General features: G+C 31.9%; 6 protein-coding genes and 5 pseudogenes across 11 annotated transcripts, besides 4 other annotated features; 5 read left to right on the forward strand and 6 right to left on the reverse strand.

The window, feature by feature from the left end:
- Window positions 1–7,084: part of a mobile genetic element that runs on past the window's edge.
- Window positions 32–596, reverse strand: TVAGG3_1084310 (annotated as a pseudogene). Its single transcript has one exon. A coding segment is annotated over exon 1 (565 nt).
- TVAGG3_1084320 lies at window positions 892–1,868 on the reverse strand (annotated as a pseudogene). Its single transcript has one exon. A coding segment is annotated over exon 1 (977 nt).
- On the forward strand, window positions 2,474–3,037 carry TVAGG3_1084330 (uncharacterized protein; the record flags this gene model as incomplete). Its single annotated transcript, XM_051256783.1, has 1 exon — window positions 2,474–3,037. The coding sequence occupies one exon, from the start codon at window positions 2,474–2,476 to the stop codon at window positions 3,035–3,037; it is 564 nt and encodes a 187-aa protein (XP_051075997.1).
- TVAGG3_1084340 (uncharacterized protein) lies at window positions 3,264–3,878 on the reverse strand (the record flags this gene model as incomplete). Its single annotated transcript, XM_051256784.1, has 1 exon — window positions 3,264–3,878. The coding sequence occupies one exon, from the start codon at window positions 3,876–3,878 to the stop codon at window positions 3,264–3,266; it is 615 nt and encodes a 204-aa protein (XP_051075998.1).
- On the reverse strand, window positions 4,420–5,156 carry TVAGG3_1084350 (annotated as a pseudogene). The gene has a single exon. A coding segment is annotated over exon 1 (737 nt).
- Window positions 5,392–6,087, forward strand: TVAGG3_1084360 (annotated as a pseudogene). Its single transcript has one exon. A coding segment is annotated over exon 1 (696 nt).
- On the forward strand, window positions 6,286–6,801 carry TVAGG3_1084370 (protein of unknown function, DUF4107 family; the record flags this gene model as incomplete). Its single annotated transcript, XM_051256785.1, has 1 exon — window positions 6,286–6,801. One exon carries the CDS (start codon window positions 6,286–6,288, stop codon window positions 6,799–6,801), a length of 516 nt encoding a protein of 171 aa, XP_051075999.1.
- Window positions 7,085–7,472: 388 nt separating the features above from the next.
- Window positions 7,473–9,102: a mobile genetic element.
- A 974-nt stretch (window positions 9,103–10,076) lies between these two features.
- Window positions 10,077–12,467: a mobile genetic element.
- A 1,305-nt stretch (window positions 12,468–13,772) lies between these two features.
- On the forward strand, window positions 13,773–14,048 carry TVAGG3_1084400 (uncharacterized protein; the record flags this gene model as incomplete). The annotated part of the gene is made up of 1 exon (XM_051256786.1): window positions 13,773–14,048. The coding sequence occupies one exon, from the start codon at window positions 13,773–13,775 to the stop codon at window positions 14,046–14,048; it is 276 nt and encodes a 91-aa protein (XP_051076000.1).
- An 18-nt stretch (window positions 14,049–14,066) lies between these two features.
- TVAGG3_1084410 (serine threonine-protein phosphatase family) lies at window positions 14,067–14,309 on the forward strand (the record flags this gene model as incomplete). The annotated part of the gene is made up of 1 exon (XM_051256787.1): window positions 14,067–14,309. The coding sequence occupies one exon, from the start codon at window positions 14,067–14,069 to the stop codon at window positions 14,307–14,309; it is 243 nt and encodes an 80-aa protein (XP_051076001.1).
- Window positions 14,310–14,313: 4 nt separating this feature from the next.
- Window positions 14,314–14,637, reverse strand: TVAGG3_1084420 (uncharacterized protein; the record flags this gene model as incomplete). Its single annotated transcript, XM_051256788.1, has 1 exon — window positions 14,314–14,637. The coding sequence occupies one exon, from the start codon at window positions 14,635–14,637 to the stop codon at window positions 14,314–14,316; it is 324 nt and encodes a 107-aa protein (XP_051076002.1).
- Window positions 14,638–14,756: 119 nt separating this feature from the next.
- On the reverse strand, window positions 14,757–15,162 carry TVAGG3_1084430 (annotated as a pseudogene). Its single transcript has one exon. A coding segment is annotated over exon 1 (406 nt).
- A 516-nt stretch (window positions 15,163–15,678) lies between these two features.
- Window positions 15,679–15,875: part of a mobile genetic element that runs on past the window's edge.

The raw sequence follows: 15,875 nt of genomic DNA on the forward strand, positions 1-15,875 counted from the left end.
TTTACGCTTGTACTTGGATTTTCTAATGGTGCACTTGAACCAAGGTCAAAGTTCAATATTATGTCGTCTGCTCTAACAGTAGTGAAGGATTTATGTGTATGGTTCTTGTCAGCTTTACTGTCTAATGTAGCTTGAAGTTCATTTATATCGGAGATGTTGTGTTTATGAGATTTCAAAACTTTGTTCATTGCTTCGAGTTCAACTTTGTCAGCTTTACTTTTAATAGCATCTTCAAACGTTATTTTTGCCTTAACTCTCAAAGTAAATCTTGGTTCAACTAATACACCGTTAACATTGAAAGTAGAGGCATAAATTTCACCGGTATAACCAAATGCTTCTGGTGCTTTAGCTACATCATACTGTACAGTACAGCTTATGTCATAACCTTTAGCACGAATGTATTTATATCTTCTTTCATTAACATTTTTTGTCTTCGCTTCATCACTTCGTGTTAAATATCCATGGTAGTCCGTTATAATCTGTTCGTCTGAAGTTATATAATGAACATGGTTCTTGTCCGCTTTACTATTTAATGTAGCTTGAAGTTCATTTATATCGGAGATATTGTGTTTATGAGATTTCAAAACTTTGTTCATTGCGTCAAGTTCATTTTTGTCCGCTTTACTATTTAATGTAGCTTGAAGTTCATTTATATCGGAGATATTGTGTTTATGTTCTTTATCTGCTTTTTCGGCTAATTTCTCTTCTATCTCATTTATTTCAAGTTCATGCCTACCACCACCTCCCGAAGAAGTATTTTTCTTCAGCTCTTGAAGAACGTCCACTTCGCCATCTTTGGTGTCAATAATGAGACTTTGTGTTAAAACCTTTCCTGTCTTAATGGATGTTTGTAAAACTTCTTCTTCACCGTGTTCGGGGTCATGGTCGTCATCATATCTTGTGAAATCAGAGATGTTGTCATACATTAAGCATATCTGTCTCAAAAGTTCTGCTATTTGAAACTGGAACGAAAGATATACAGAACTTTCATCATCTCCTAAAGTCAAGTCTGCTTTCTTAAGTATTTCTTGAATGTATGCAATGAGAACAGAGTACCTTGGAAAATATTCGAACAATATTTCATTAGCTGTTGGTTTTGGTGGTTCTTCTGGAGTTTCTGTTGTTTCAGTTCCTTCTGTTGGAGTTTCTGCATCTCTTGACTTCAATGCTCTTGCTCTCAAAGACCTAAATGTTAGAGCACCGGGTTTTACAAAGGACTTTATAAATGCTTTAATAGTTCCTGGTAAGTTATTGTTAGCATTAAGTAAGTTCCTTATGCTTCCATCATGTACGTCCATAGCACTATGTAAAAAATCTATACTTTTCTTGTAGTCAGCAATAGACTGACTGTGATTTTTTAAAGATTTGTCAATACCTTTAAGCCAATCTTCATGCATGTCTGATACTGAGCCAAGAATATCATTTGCTTCCTTTAGTGTATTTTGTGCTTGTCGTAAAGTATCCAATCCCGTACGTGCATTGTTTGCTATACGTCTTACAGTATCTATTTGACTCCTTGTTTCTTGCATCCAACCAGATAAAGTTTTAATAGTATCCGAACCATTTGAAATGAAGTTCAAAGCATTTTTAACGTCATTTAAAACTTCTTCACCAAGTACTGCCCATATCTTTCCGATTTGGTATTGAAGAACTCCATATGAAGCAGCTGTTAAACCAGTATTTATAAGGTCCCATATCCATGATTTAGCAGTTTTTCCATCCTTTCCATCCTTTCCATCCAAACCGTTTTCGCCTTGAGGTCCTTGTATTCCTTGTATTCCTTGTATTCCTTGTGGTCCTTGAGGTCCGGTGTCACCCTTCTCTCCTTTCAGTTCATCTTTATGTTCGTTATAATATTCTAATGTCATAAGGTGTACATCATTACTGCTACCAGCAACGCCAAGAATTTGTTTCTCATTCATGACTAAATTCTTTAAGCATTTAATGTTGTCGTCAAATCGAAAGCTCTTTAACAATTCAATGAGAACATTCAGTACTTTCACTAATGAGGCATCTACTGTAGAATTTATATATTGCACCGTTCCATCATTTATGATAGGAACCTTGCTTGTTGTAATGAATGGGTCATAAGTGTTAAAAGTATCGAAATCAATGACTTTTTTAGTTTTTCCATCGTCAATGACTAAATCATTGCCTTCAATGGTTAAAGTTGAGTTTTCGTTTACTAGTTCATGTGCTCTTCTTGCTTCATTTGTTTCATACGCATATGCAGCAATAGTCATATTTTAATGAGAATAAAATGTTGTTCTATTTGCAAAGTACAGACCCAAACGAATACGGAATAGTAAAGCTACAAACAAACTTAGGTCTTCAGAATGAAGCACTTGCTTTCAGAGTTGTTGACTTCAATACTATCGCAACTTTTGTCATAACAGATGAAACAGATTTCATGGAGTTTGAAATAGATGGAAAGAAGCACGAAATAAGATTTCACAATAATGTAGAATATAAGATGGAAACATTAGCTGGAGTGTTAAATGCTCTCATAAATACTACAATAAACAAGGATAACGAAGAAAACTTAATGAATGTTAAACTTATTGCAGGAGTTTTGAAGTTCAGTTATGCAAAGGAGTTTAAGATAACACGAATGAGTCATAGAGTTCAATTGCTTCTGGGTGCATACCATATGACATTTCCTTTGAAAAGTGTTGACAAAACGATTGAGATGAAATCTGTTCCATACGTATGTTATGGTAATTGTTTGTACATTGAGTCTAAAATAGCTAATGTCACAGGCATTTCAGGAGTTAATAGTAAAGGTTCAGTAGAATATAAGTCTTTCTGTTATGCAGTCAATTCAATGTTCATTCCAAACGTTCCTGTCATAGCAACTCATTTAGGTAAATGGATTCGCATTAGTCCTCATAATTTGAAAGACATGCAATTCAGACTTGTTGACTTTCAAGGCGAGCCTGTAGAACTGAAGGCACCAGTGCGAATGACTGTTGAAGTTGACTTTTTAGAAAATATTAAATGCAACAGCTTACAAGAGAACTCAGAGCTAAAAATATAAAGTATGAATGTTATGTATTAGGTCATGAACTTTGGTTGTTGCTGTTTGATGAAACAAATGAATTAGTTATGTCAGTCAAGAGAACAGAAAAAGGCGTCAAAGGCGCCGAGCGCAAAGCGCTATATTGTGTTAGTGAAAACTGCACCAAGTCAATAAGATTAGGTTTGCATTATGAAGATGAGTTCGATACTGTTGAAGAAGTTTTGGATAGATATTACAAATTGCTTTAATTTACTAAAACATATTTCAAACAAAGTTTATATTCTGTTGAAAGTTTTGTATATTCATTCGAATATTTATACTTAAACTCAACTCCTGTAGTTCCTGGTGTTTCAATGATGCGGATGTTACCTATTTTCATGAATGGTGGCGTTTGACCACAGCATTCGATTTCAGGGTCGAGATAGTCAATGACACATTGTTTCCCTGTTATTCGTGATATAACATTTTCAAGGTCCTCCTTTGTTAGAATTATTTGGTTCTTGCTTATAAGATTTGTCAAAAGCTTCTTATCGTCTTTGAGTAAAATTGTTTGGTATAACTGAAGAAGGTAATGGTCTACGTTATCTGAAGGATTTGTTTGAACATTTGTGTAAGGGTTGTCGTTGGCTTCTCTTGAAAGAACTTGGTCCAGTGGTGGATACTCTAACTTAACATCTGATGTAGCGTTAGCGTTTGAAGCTGAGTTTAAATTCACGGATTTCAGTTCTGGTTCTTTTTCTTTCAAACACTCTGAACTATAGTTCTTTATGACAATATTGTTTGTCGTTCGTGAGTCAACATTTGATGTTGGTTCAATTGGAACATTAACGGCACCAGCTAAGATGGATTTGCTTCTCATTTCATATAGAATAAAAACCTTTTATATGTATGAAATGAACAATATACTCGACAAGGGTTTGAATGTAAAGCTAACGAATGAAAATATTGTTGAATTCACTGAGACAGGAGCTGTGTATAAAGATGTAGAACTACTGAACAAAAGAGCTAAGGGAAGAAGCAGGAACATGAACAAAGGGTGGAAGCCTATAAAAATTTATGTCAATGATGGCTCAGGAGGTTCAAACATAAAGTATGCAGAAAGTTATAGAGTTTATGCTCTCAAAGGTGAAAAGCCTTCATTTAAGAACAGCTATTCTAACGCATATCCTCAAAAGCTAACGGATGGAGAAGTGGATGATATGAATGACAGCAAAAATATTAACAGAAATGGCGACAGAGATGCATGGAATTTGTTTACCATCAGTCAATTGAAGGTTAAACTTTAAAACAATGTTGGTCGTTCCCATGGAATATTTTTGACTTTAATGGTATTAGTCATGATATGAATCTCAAGGTATGAACGAGGAGAGATGAGAGACTTATATGCTTCCCAAATTTCTTCAAAAGGTAATGTTATACCTGACTGTTTCCAAATGAGTTCAATATCATAACGTGAGAAACCTTGAAAGATAACGAAGTCAGTTATGAGACGTTTTATGTTTAAAGCTAAAAACCTCCATGTTTGCATAAGTATTGCTACAGTTAAGTGGTAATGTCTGACTTTAGTAATGATATTAGCTAATGGTGAGTCTGGTTTTGACACTAAACCTTTACCAGCGAAGTCGTCGCAAACGAGCAGAGTGTTTGAAGGATATTTTTTGAAGGGGTATTTTGAAAGTTTTGATAGAATGTAGTTTGTCAGTCGTTTCATATCGTAAACTCCTGAGTACTGACGTAAGTGGTGTTTGTCAATAATTCTTTCCATCTCCTCAGAAGTCTTTTGCATTCCTGACTGTATAAATTCAACGATGGCATAATATTTCCTCTTACGTCGAATGTAACGTTGAAGAAATTCAATGAGTTCACTGTCTGGAACTTTAACGACAGAGGCTTGAACTTTTGACATAAATGTTTTCGCTGTTGAGTCCATAGAGTCTGAAGTTGCTGATATAATGATTTGGTCATAATATGAGTCATTTCCTAAACGTTCTGTTATGAGTATATGACGAATTAAATTAAATGTCTTACCTGAACCCATCTTTCCACAATAGAAATAAACGCCATTTGAACAGAACTCATAGTCCTTACTGAAAGGAAGAATGAGAGAAGAGTTAAGTTTGTCTGTAGTTTCATTCATGTCTTCATCTACGTCATGTATTAAATGCTTCATTTTATCTCCATTAAAAATGCAAGTCAGAAATATTCAGAACATAGCACCGAGTCTAACTGACAAGAGTATAAAGATATACTATGAACACGTTATGATGAAACCTACCAAAATTCAAGAAAGTCAGTATACTTATGAATATCCAAGACACTGGGTAGAGTATGTAGGAGGTGAGAAAGCTATTGAAATCAGACAGGTTCGAAGTATTCCAGCAGGAAGAACAATATTATTGAAGAACTTTAATGTTTTGAGGTATAATGATGAAACAAAGAAGCAAGATAGTTTTCCTGTTGCTGTGTATGTGAACCTAGACACAGGAGATGACATGAAAGTTTTTAACACAAAGCTTCAAACGGTAGTGAGAGAACAACTGACTGCGGAAGGACATCCATTACCTTCAGAAGTTAGCATAGCATATAATTTTGAAACAAACTCAATAGATTTTAAAGTCATCTCTGCAAAGAAGTCAGGTTTTACATTTAATGAAGCAGATGTATATTCGAATGAAAACTTCAAAGCTATTGCATGGTTAGATAATGACGATTGCTTTAAGAAAATATTTAAATTCAGTGACTCAAAGATGTCAATAGATGACCTTCGTGGAATGTTACCATCGACGTTTACAGTTGAAGGTTCAGCAGGATTGCTTACAAGATTGTCAATTGGTGGTATTTGGTCTCGTGAGAACATTGTTATAAAATCCAGTATAAGTGAATTTGCTGAAGAATCTATATTATGTCTTTCAAACTACATGTATTCGCCACCGAAGCATTATAGTATAACAAACTTTGTCAGTAAGTTTAACATAAGACTTGTCGAACCTTCTTCAATGAAAGATGTTGTGCTACCTAAAGATGGAAAGGATGGACTCATTATTGAGATGATTTTAATAGCATATTAAATGAGCTTGTTCTTGAAGGTCATTCATGATGAAATAACTGTTGTAGAAGATGTTAGCAATTGTTCAGACATTTTGAAGCGAATAGATGATATAAGAAAGAAGTTTATGAATGAGAATGTTTATGTTTCATTGACTTTCTCCAGTAACGAGAACTTTTATGAGATAATATTGAAGAGAGATGATTTTAATATGGTGTAAATGGTAGCTTGGGCAGCTTTAGGCGCAATGGGAACAAAAGCATTAGCATTTGGAGCAAAAGCACTTGGAGCTTATGACGCAGTAAATAAAATGAGTGGAGGAAGAGTTTCGAAGACATTAGATGCAAATAAAGGAAAGATTGGAGGCTGGGTTGCAAAGAAGTTAAGATTAAATAAAATAGGACTCATAAATAAAGCATCCAATTTGGTTGCGACTGAGTCAGAAAATGCTTTAGGAAAGGACGATGAGTTTGCAAAACACGCAAAAGACTTTAATGACCAGATGAAAGGTGAAACAATGCATTTAAATAGAGTCGATGGAACTCTTCCTCCACCAGTAGTTCTTCCGTATGGTCCCTATGGAATGTATGGAAACCCTTACGAAAGACCATTTGACCCATTGACTGGTGGAAGTAATTGGTATCATTACGGACGAAGAAGAAAGACAGTCAAGTTGGAGACAGACGTGAAGAAAGCAACTAAAAAGAAACCAAGGAAGAGAGTTATAAAGCAATGAATTCAACGGGTGAAAAAAGAGGTGAAAAAACAGGTGAGATCTCACCACTTCACCTAAATTTATTTTTGCGCTATGTTTTCATACGTGTGAGGGTGGTGATATCATTAATTTTTAAGTTTATTTTTTATTTTACTGAAAATTTTTATTTGGATGTAAATGACAGAACAAAAGCAACTCATACAAATCGAAAAATATAACAAACATACATTTAAACATTTATTCTTCCTTCCTGAGCATAACATGTTCTTTCAAATACATCCGAGACCAGTTGACTTTTCATTGACTGTGTATAAAGATAGAAATAGTTATATCATTAAACCATATGATGACGAAGGTAAGTTATGTAAATTGTACGTTAAGAAAGTTAGAGAAAGTTTATGGCTTCAAGTATGACTACAATAGGGTTAACACTGATGATGAAGATATTGAGGAAAATTTATGAGAACATTAGTGAAGTCGTTAGTGAGAACGATAGTGAGAACGTTTATTTTTTACATTAGTGAGTTCGTTAGTGAAGTGAAGTGGGTGGTGGTTTTGTAAATATTTAAGGTTAAGTTAGTGTTGTCGTTTGTGTTGCAAAATATACGTTAACGGTTTTGTAAAGTGTCAAATTCACAAGTATTGGGTAAGGAGGCGCGCAGTGCCACCGTACCCAAGACTTGTATACTAACTTTGATTTGTAGAAGGATGGTTTTGATTTTCTGGTTCTAAATCTGTAGAGTCTGCAATATTTGAATTTTCGGAGCGAATTGGAGCATCTGAACCTTGATTTGTATCAGCTTGCTCAAAATTAGTTTGAATTGGAGTGGATGAATTAAAATCTGGATGATTTAATGTTTCATTAAATAATGCCATAATTTTTTCTCTTTTTTCATTAATAAACTTAGTGATCATTGTATCTTTATCTGTTAGATCGATCGATTTGAGTATATCTGCATCATGAACTGGAATATTTTCGAACAATGAACTCGATTCTATGGAACCATATGGAGAAATCTCGTTCTGAGCCAAAGAAAGATCACTTACGTTGTATTGTTTGATAGAAAAAATTGTTTTCTCAAGTTCTTTTTGAAAGCAATCAAGAATATAATTTTTGTAGCTATCAGTGATAACGGTTTTTATATGGCGATCGATCTTCTGGTTATTTTTGATGGCGTTATATTTATCTAATTGGATTTGAGATATCTTCTTAATAGCTTCATAAATGGTTGGATGTTTTAACGAAGAAAATTCTGAATGCATACTCTCGAGGCAATCATTAGTGAATATTGCAGTTGCATTATTATATTGAGATATTAAATTGTAGTGCGGCAACCAAACTTTGTTGAAATAATCAATATAATCTTTGATCGAATCAACTTTATTTTGATTAATTATATGCATTGTAAGTACAAATTCTTCATGAGACATGAATGGAGTAATAGAATATAGCTTAAATAAAAAATTTTGTAAAGTATTGAAATTTTTTGTATAAAGTGCTACAAGTTTCCTGTGTAAAGCTTGTTTGAAATGAAATAGGCATCCAATTATACGGACTTTAGGGAAAATTTGTTGAAGTGCCTCTATCATTCCCTTTTCAAAATCACAATGAATTTGAATTAGCTTTGAAAATTGAATACCCTTGACAGTAAAAATATATTCAAATGCCTTCTTATAAGATTCAAATGTGCGGTTTTTCATGAATATAAATAAAAGTGGTAGATATTGATTTGTTGAAGGTTCACAAATCATAATTGTTAGCATCTGTCCTTTTTGAAAATGTTTTGGTGTAATTTTAAAAGTTCCATCGCAAAATAAATCTGTGGCTTCTTTTGCAAATTGAATTGCCTTCTCAAAACCAAAAAAACATCGTCTCACAATTTGCTTGAAAATCATGGCCAATGAAAAACTGCTCGCCATTTATTAAACAAAAATTAGCAATTTCATCGTCTGTAATTTTTTCTCCAACAGAAAATTTTCTGGACTTATTATAAACTTCCCTGACCAATGAATCTTTAATTAATGGGTTTTCATCAGTACCAACAGCAAGTTCTGTCATAAATTTTTTAATCTGCTGAAAAGTGCCGTTGTCTTCAGAAAATTTTGCCATTGCCTTATTGTATATTTCTGTCAGAGTCATTGATTTATGAAGATCATTTTTTTCATTTTGTAACTTTTTAAATTGTCTGCATTCGGGTATATGTTCCTTTTGTAAATCTTCGGAAACTGAACTGTTCTCAATTTTAACTAAATAACGTGCTTGACAAGAATGATCGATGCAACGGTAGTAACGTTCAATATTATTTGAATTAATAATATTTGGAGTGTGGTAGAATTTACGAAAAAGTGACACTTAACCTTAAATTTCCAAACACTATTTTTTGATTGTATTTTGTTATTTATATATTTATATATATATGTATATATTTATATATGTATATATTTATATATGTATATATTTATATATGTATATATTTATATATGTATATATTTATATATGTATATATTTATATATGTATATATTTATATATGTATATATTTATATATGTATATATTTATATATGTATATATTTATTAGAAACTGCTTCATGCTGTGTTGAGTATTATTGAATAATTTGAAGTAGTGGTTTTTGAAATCAGCACCCCTATGAGAGCGCTGGCGACCGAAACACCACTAGTAAGATTGTGTATTAGAAACTGCTTCATGCTGTGTTGAGTAAGCTTCGATGTCTTTGTAGGATAGCTTTCTGAGAGCGAAACAAAATAGTGTTGAAAAAAAATTTTGAAAATCTGAGAGACTGTGCAAGAGCCAACGACCAAAACACTACCAGTAAGATACAGCAGTAGTAGCTGCTTCATGCTGCATTGAGTATTGTTGAATAATTTGAAGTAGTGGTTTTTGAAATCAGCACCCCTATGAGAGCGCTGGCGACCGAAACACCACTAGTAAGATTGTGTATTAGAAACTGCTTCATTCTGTGTTGAGTAAGCTTCGATATCTTTATCAGACCACCTTTAAATTAACCACTCACATTCTCACTGTGGTCCATCTAAAATTTGTAAGCTTTATGACATAAAATTATATTATATGCAGGATCCCACCTATTACTTAATCTTTTTGGAATAAATGTTTTATAATATTTATCGATTGATTGTAATTTTTTGTATAAAAAAAGTTTTTTATTTATATTAAAAATATATTCGGTTAATGATATTATCTTATAATTTGTAAATAAATCTAGTAATAAAATAACTTTAATAGTTGGTGTCACTTTTTCGAAAATTCTGGTTTTTTCTTTAACTAAATAACGTGCTTGACAAGAATGATCGATGCAACGGTAGTAACGTTCAATATTATTTGAATTAATAATATTTGTATGATCATGCGAATAAAGCATATCTTTGCGAACAATTGTATCAGGATATTTTCCAGTAACTGCGGGAATATTTTTCACTGCAATATAACTAAAATATCTTCTGACAGCTTTAGATTCATTTTCGTAGTATTTAATATTAAAATATTGAAGAACTTGTTTGATTATATTCGTTTTTTCATCTCTCGATGTTGATTTTTGGTATTTATCAGATTGTTCCCTGATAAATATTTTATTTTCGTCTGTAAAGTTTGCTCTTTTTTGATTAAATATAGATGATTTTCCCATTAAAAAATGAAATGATGCAAAATTTACGAAAACCGTTCGAAAATTGAATCAAAAATGAAAAGTAATACTTAAATGAGTAATTCTTTGAGATATTGGTCTTAGATTGAATGTAGCGTCATTCTTATATAGAATATATATTCATATCATCGGAAATATGATAAAAAGCATATAATAAATGTCAAAAAAGTGAACAAATAAGCAAAGATATTTTTTAAAAAACAATGAAAAGTAATACTTAAATGAGGAATTCTTTGAGATATTGGTCTTAGATTGAATGTAGCGTCATTCTTATATAGAATATATATTCATATCATCGGAAATATGATAAAAAGCATATAATAAATGTCAAAAAAGTGAACAAATAAGCAAAGATATTTTTTTAAAAAACAATGAAAAGTAATACTTAAATGAGGAATTCTTTGAGATATTGGTCTTAGATTGAATGTAGCGTCATTCTTATATAGAATATATATTCATATCATCGGAAATATGATAAAAAGCATATAATAAATGTCAAAAAAGTGAACAAATAAGCAAAGATATTTTTTAAAAAACAATGAAAAGTAATACTTAAATGAGTAATTCTTTGAGATATTGGTCTTAGATTGAATGTAGCGTCATTCTTATATAGAATATATATTCATATCATCGGAAATATGATAAAAAGCATATAATAAATGTCAAAAAAGTGAACAAATAAGCAAAGATATTTTTTAAAAAACAATGAAAAGTAATACTTAAATGAGGAATTCTTTGAGATATTGGTCTTAGATTGAATGTAGCGTCATTCTTATATAGAATATATATTCATATCATCGGAAATATGATAAAAAGCATATAATAAATGTCAAAAAAGTGAACAAATAAGCAAAGATATTTTTTAAAAAACAATGAAAAGTAATACTTAAATGAGGAATTCTTTGAGATATTGGTCTTAGATTGAATGTAGCGTCATTCTTATATAGAATATATATTCATATCATCGGAAATATGATAAAAAGCATATAATAAATGTCAAAAAAGTGAACAAATAAGCAAAGATATTTTTTAAAAAACAATGAAAAGTAATACTTAAATGAGGAATTCTTTGAGATATTGGTCTTAGATTGAATGTAGCGTCACAAATTTCACAAATATAATTTACTATACAATTTTATTCATTTTTTTAAAATGGCTGACGACAGTCTGTATCAACTAACTCAACTAGTCAAGCATAATGATTATTCTTCGGATTCATTAAATCAACTTTATCAATGCATAAGTACAATGACAGAAAGATCAATTGGATGCTTGAATTGGGATAAATTTTTTCAAAAAAATCACAGTGACTGATGAAGTTCTTTTACATTTTTTAGCATCCGTTTTAAACATTGAAAAAATATCAGAATGTTTCAAGGATTCTATTTTTTATCACAATATTAATCTTGAAAAATTCAGTAATTTAACTGAAACAGAACAACAAACAATTTTAAATTCCTACAAAGCGGATAAATTTACATATTACATAATGTGCTCACAAATTGTAAAATCAAACTGGAACAATTTATCCCAAACTTTAGTTAATATTGCAAATCAATATTTGCCATTTTTAGATGAAGAAAAGCAAATATATATATTTACTGAAATAACTGGCAATTATCAAAATTTTGAAATTTCAGTTGCAAACTTGTTACTTTTTTATGAAAACAATGAAGAAAAATTAAGCAACTGTTTTAATTTAACATTGTTCCAGCAAATTTATTCCAAAAATGGAATCGAGCAAATGATATTTTTTGCTGCAAATACAATTTGTTGCAATAACACTTCTATCAATTTTTACAATCTCCTTGAAATTGAAGAAATGAATCCATTTGATTTTTTTTATTTCTCAATTCAATATAAAGAGATATTAAATTGCGATGATTTTCCAAAAGTTACAGAAGTAATCACAGGTTTAATCTCAGCTTCAAATATTAATGCTATTATGCGAATTTGCCAAAAAATTTTGGATAAAATTACATTTTATAAATGTAATTATTGCCATATAAAAAAAAAAAAAAAAAAGGTAGTGGGGCTTCCAGGGGCTGCGCCCCTTCTAGCCCTGAAGATGTTTAGTATAAATGAAGTTTTTATTCGGAAAATTGTTAGTCTTCTGGTGTGAATTCGGAGGACTCTTCTTCTTCCTCCATTGCTTCTGGGTCGAAAACATTATATAATGTGTCGCTTTTCACAAATTATATATGTTTTCATGTTTTGTCACTTTTCTGTCACTTTTCGGGTAAAAACATTTTTATTATTATATATAAATGAATTTTACAAAACCACCGTTACCGTTCTTTGGAAATAAGAGTAGATGTAAAGATATTCTATTGAGAGAACTTAAGAAACTACCGAATGGTCTAACATTTGTAGATTTGTTCGGTGGAAGTTTCTATATATCCCATTTATGTCATATAATATTCCCAGACTCAAAGATTATATGCAATGACTTCGACAACTATATGGACCGTCTCAAACATATACCAGACACAAACAATATATTGAAAGAGTTAAAAGAAAAGATACCTATAGGTAAGATGGAACGTATACCATTAGATAAGAAAAATATTGTGAGAGAGGTTTTGAAAAAAGCAGAATATATAGACTGGAATAGTATATCTGCTAGACTATTATATAGTGGTGCTATAAGAGTTCATGACATTGAAACACTTATGTCAAAAGTTTTATATCTTAACTATACAAATGTTTTCAAAGAGGACATAGAAAAATATATTGAGGGTATAGAGTTTGTGAGATGTCATTGGACAGATTTGTATGAAAAATATAAAGACAAGGAAAATGTTTTCTTTATAGTGGACCCGCCGTTCTATAACACATGGGATTTTCAATACCAAGTAGACTGGACTTTGAGAGACTCTTTAGAAACTTTAGACGTTATACATAACCATCCATGCTTTTACTTTACATCCGATAAAAGTGGTTTGGAAACCGTTATGAGATGGTTAGAGGACATACATGACTATGAGTTTATATATGACAAGATAGAATATGAGAGAGGTCCTATAAACTGGAGAAAGTGTCACAATAAAGAAATTTTATTAGTAAGTAAATGTGGTTTGAAATAGGACTACTTGTTTTAGGTTTTTTCCATTGTGTCATTTATTTATTTGACGTGGCAGAAAAGTACAGAGAATATGAAGATGAACCAATGCCTGCAAATGTTCAGTATATGTACTCGTAAGAGATATTTTTATCTAATATTAAATGGACGCACAGAACTTAGCGAATGCACAGCAACCTGGACAACCAAACCCGGAGAATATTCCAAATGAAGTTAGAATACAAACTGCAATGGCAAACTATGGTCAAGTGCCAACAGATGTACAAATGCAAACTGCCATGTCAAATGACGCTGCGTTAGGTTTGCCACCATGGTATGCAAATATGAGATGGAAAGAGTTTTATACAAACCCTGAAGTGGGATATAAACAACTTTATGCAGATGACGCGAACACAGGAGTTGACCCAGAATATGTTTTCTACCAGAGGAGAAACAGAATGTATGAGCTCCAGTTAAAGAATGCTATGGAACTCAACAGGAAACGTAAGAGACTAGGCGGACATTAGATTTTTACATATAGTAAAATGGGTTTCTTCAGTAGTATTGGAAACTTCTTCAGAAGAGTTGGAAGAGGTATATGGAATGGAATAAAATCTGTCGGAAGAGGAGTATGGAACGGTGTCAAAAATATTGGTAAAAGAGTAGGTCAGTTCGTTGGTATTATACCTAAAGACCCTGAACCAGAAGAACAAGCTCCTGTTATACAACAGCCTGAACCTGCACCACAGTCTAGTTGGCAACCAAATCCAACACCTCAACCGTATTAAAAAATTATATTTTTACCGTTCGATAGTAGTTGTATATGAAACTAAGTTCTAAGTAAAACGCATGGTATAATGGAATTATTCTTTTTCTTCCATCTGTAGTAAACCATACTTGAAAGTCTGAAATACTTCCACTTGGTGGTTCGTATAACTTTGTAGGTTTTTCGTAAAAGTCATTTGCCAAGCATAAAAAAGAGTTTTGGGCGCCAGAAAATGAAGCATGAACAATAATAGCAGCTGGGTCGAAAACATCTTTAAATAAATATGGTTCATCTCTTGCATATCGACTGTAAATATTTGCTAAAGGAAGTTCGACTTTCTGATTTAACATTCTTTGCAAATAATACCATGACATTGCAGTGAATTCTGTATATATTTGTTCGTCTTTATTTGGATTGTTTTCGTAGATTTGAAATGACACTTGTGAATTTTGTTTGTCATATACAATTCTCACATAAAGTGTGCTCTCGGTATTTGCATATTCATCAGCATATTTTGCATAACATGAATTTATTTTATCTTCTATATTTTTTAACGCAGTCTGTAGAGAAGATGAAAGGTCAACTTGTATTAGCTCAATTTCTTCCCACATTTTTCGTTTCCCTTCAGATATATAATCTATATGAAACCTTACAATAAATGGAAAACTTTTATCTTCTACAGACACAAACTTCATTCTACGAAAGCCAATAGCTTTTGTGACAGATGGGTCTCTTAGCCATCTTAATGGGTAGTCAAAACGATAGCCTTCATGCTTTACGGTCTCTGTCTCAAACTTTTGACCGACATTAGTAAAAAGTTCATCTAATGGTTTAGTTGTAGCAACTCTTGAATTTTCTTTTTCTATTGAAAGCATATTTTATCTAGAATAAAAATGTCAAATGAAACAGCGTCTATGAGAGGAATACAACACAACCGACAACTCATTATGCAAGCTCTAAATAAGAACACAACAAACTTTTCAAACTATTCTAAGATATCTGAGTCATTGAAAGAAGGAAACTTAAAACTGACATTAAACCCAATGACAGATGAGTTTCTGTTTCAAGACAATAAGAACCATACTGTCTGTATAAATCCAACAAAAGGAACTTTAAACGAGAAACCTATAAATGAACTTCTTTTGAAAGCAGATGTTGACAACAAAGCTGACAAAGAATATGTAGACGATGCAATAGCAAAAGAAGAAGAAAGAGCTAACAATGCTTATGCAACAAAAGAACATACTCATCCTGAACTAGCAGACAAAACATATGTTGACAATAAAATGTCAAGTGAAGTGACAAGAGCTGAAAACGAATATTCTAAAAAGACTCATATACATTCTATATCTGATATTACAAACTTACAAGAAACCTTAAACAGGAAAGCGGATGAGGAACTTGTGGCTAGTGTGTTAGCGAAGAAGGCGGATAAGGAATATGTGGATGAAAAAGATAAAGAAATTAAAGAAAAGGTTGAATGGTATCATGAATGGACATCGAAGATTTTTAAAACTAAAGCTAATACAGGATGGGTTTCAGGATGTTTAGACCTTAAAGCAGATAAAACTTATGTTAACGATGAGTT

The sequence above is a fragment of the Trichomonas vaginalis genome (assembly GCF_026262505.1).
Source record: "Trichomonas vaginalis G3 chromosome Unknown ctg_164, whole genome shotgun sequence".
Lineage (NCBI taxonomy): Eukaryota > Parabasalia > Trichomonadida > Trichomonadidae > Trichomonas > Trichomonas vaginalis.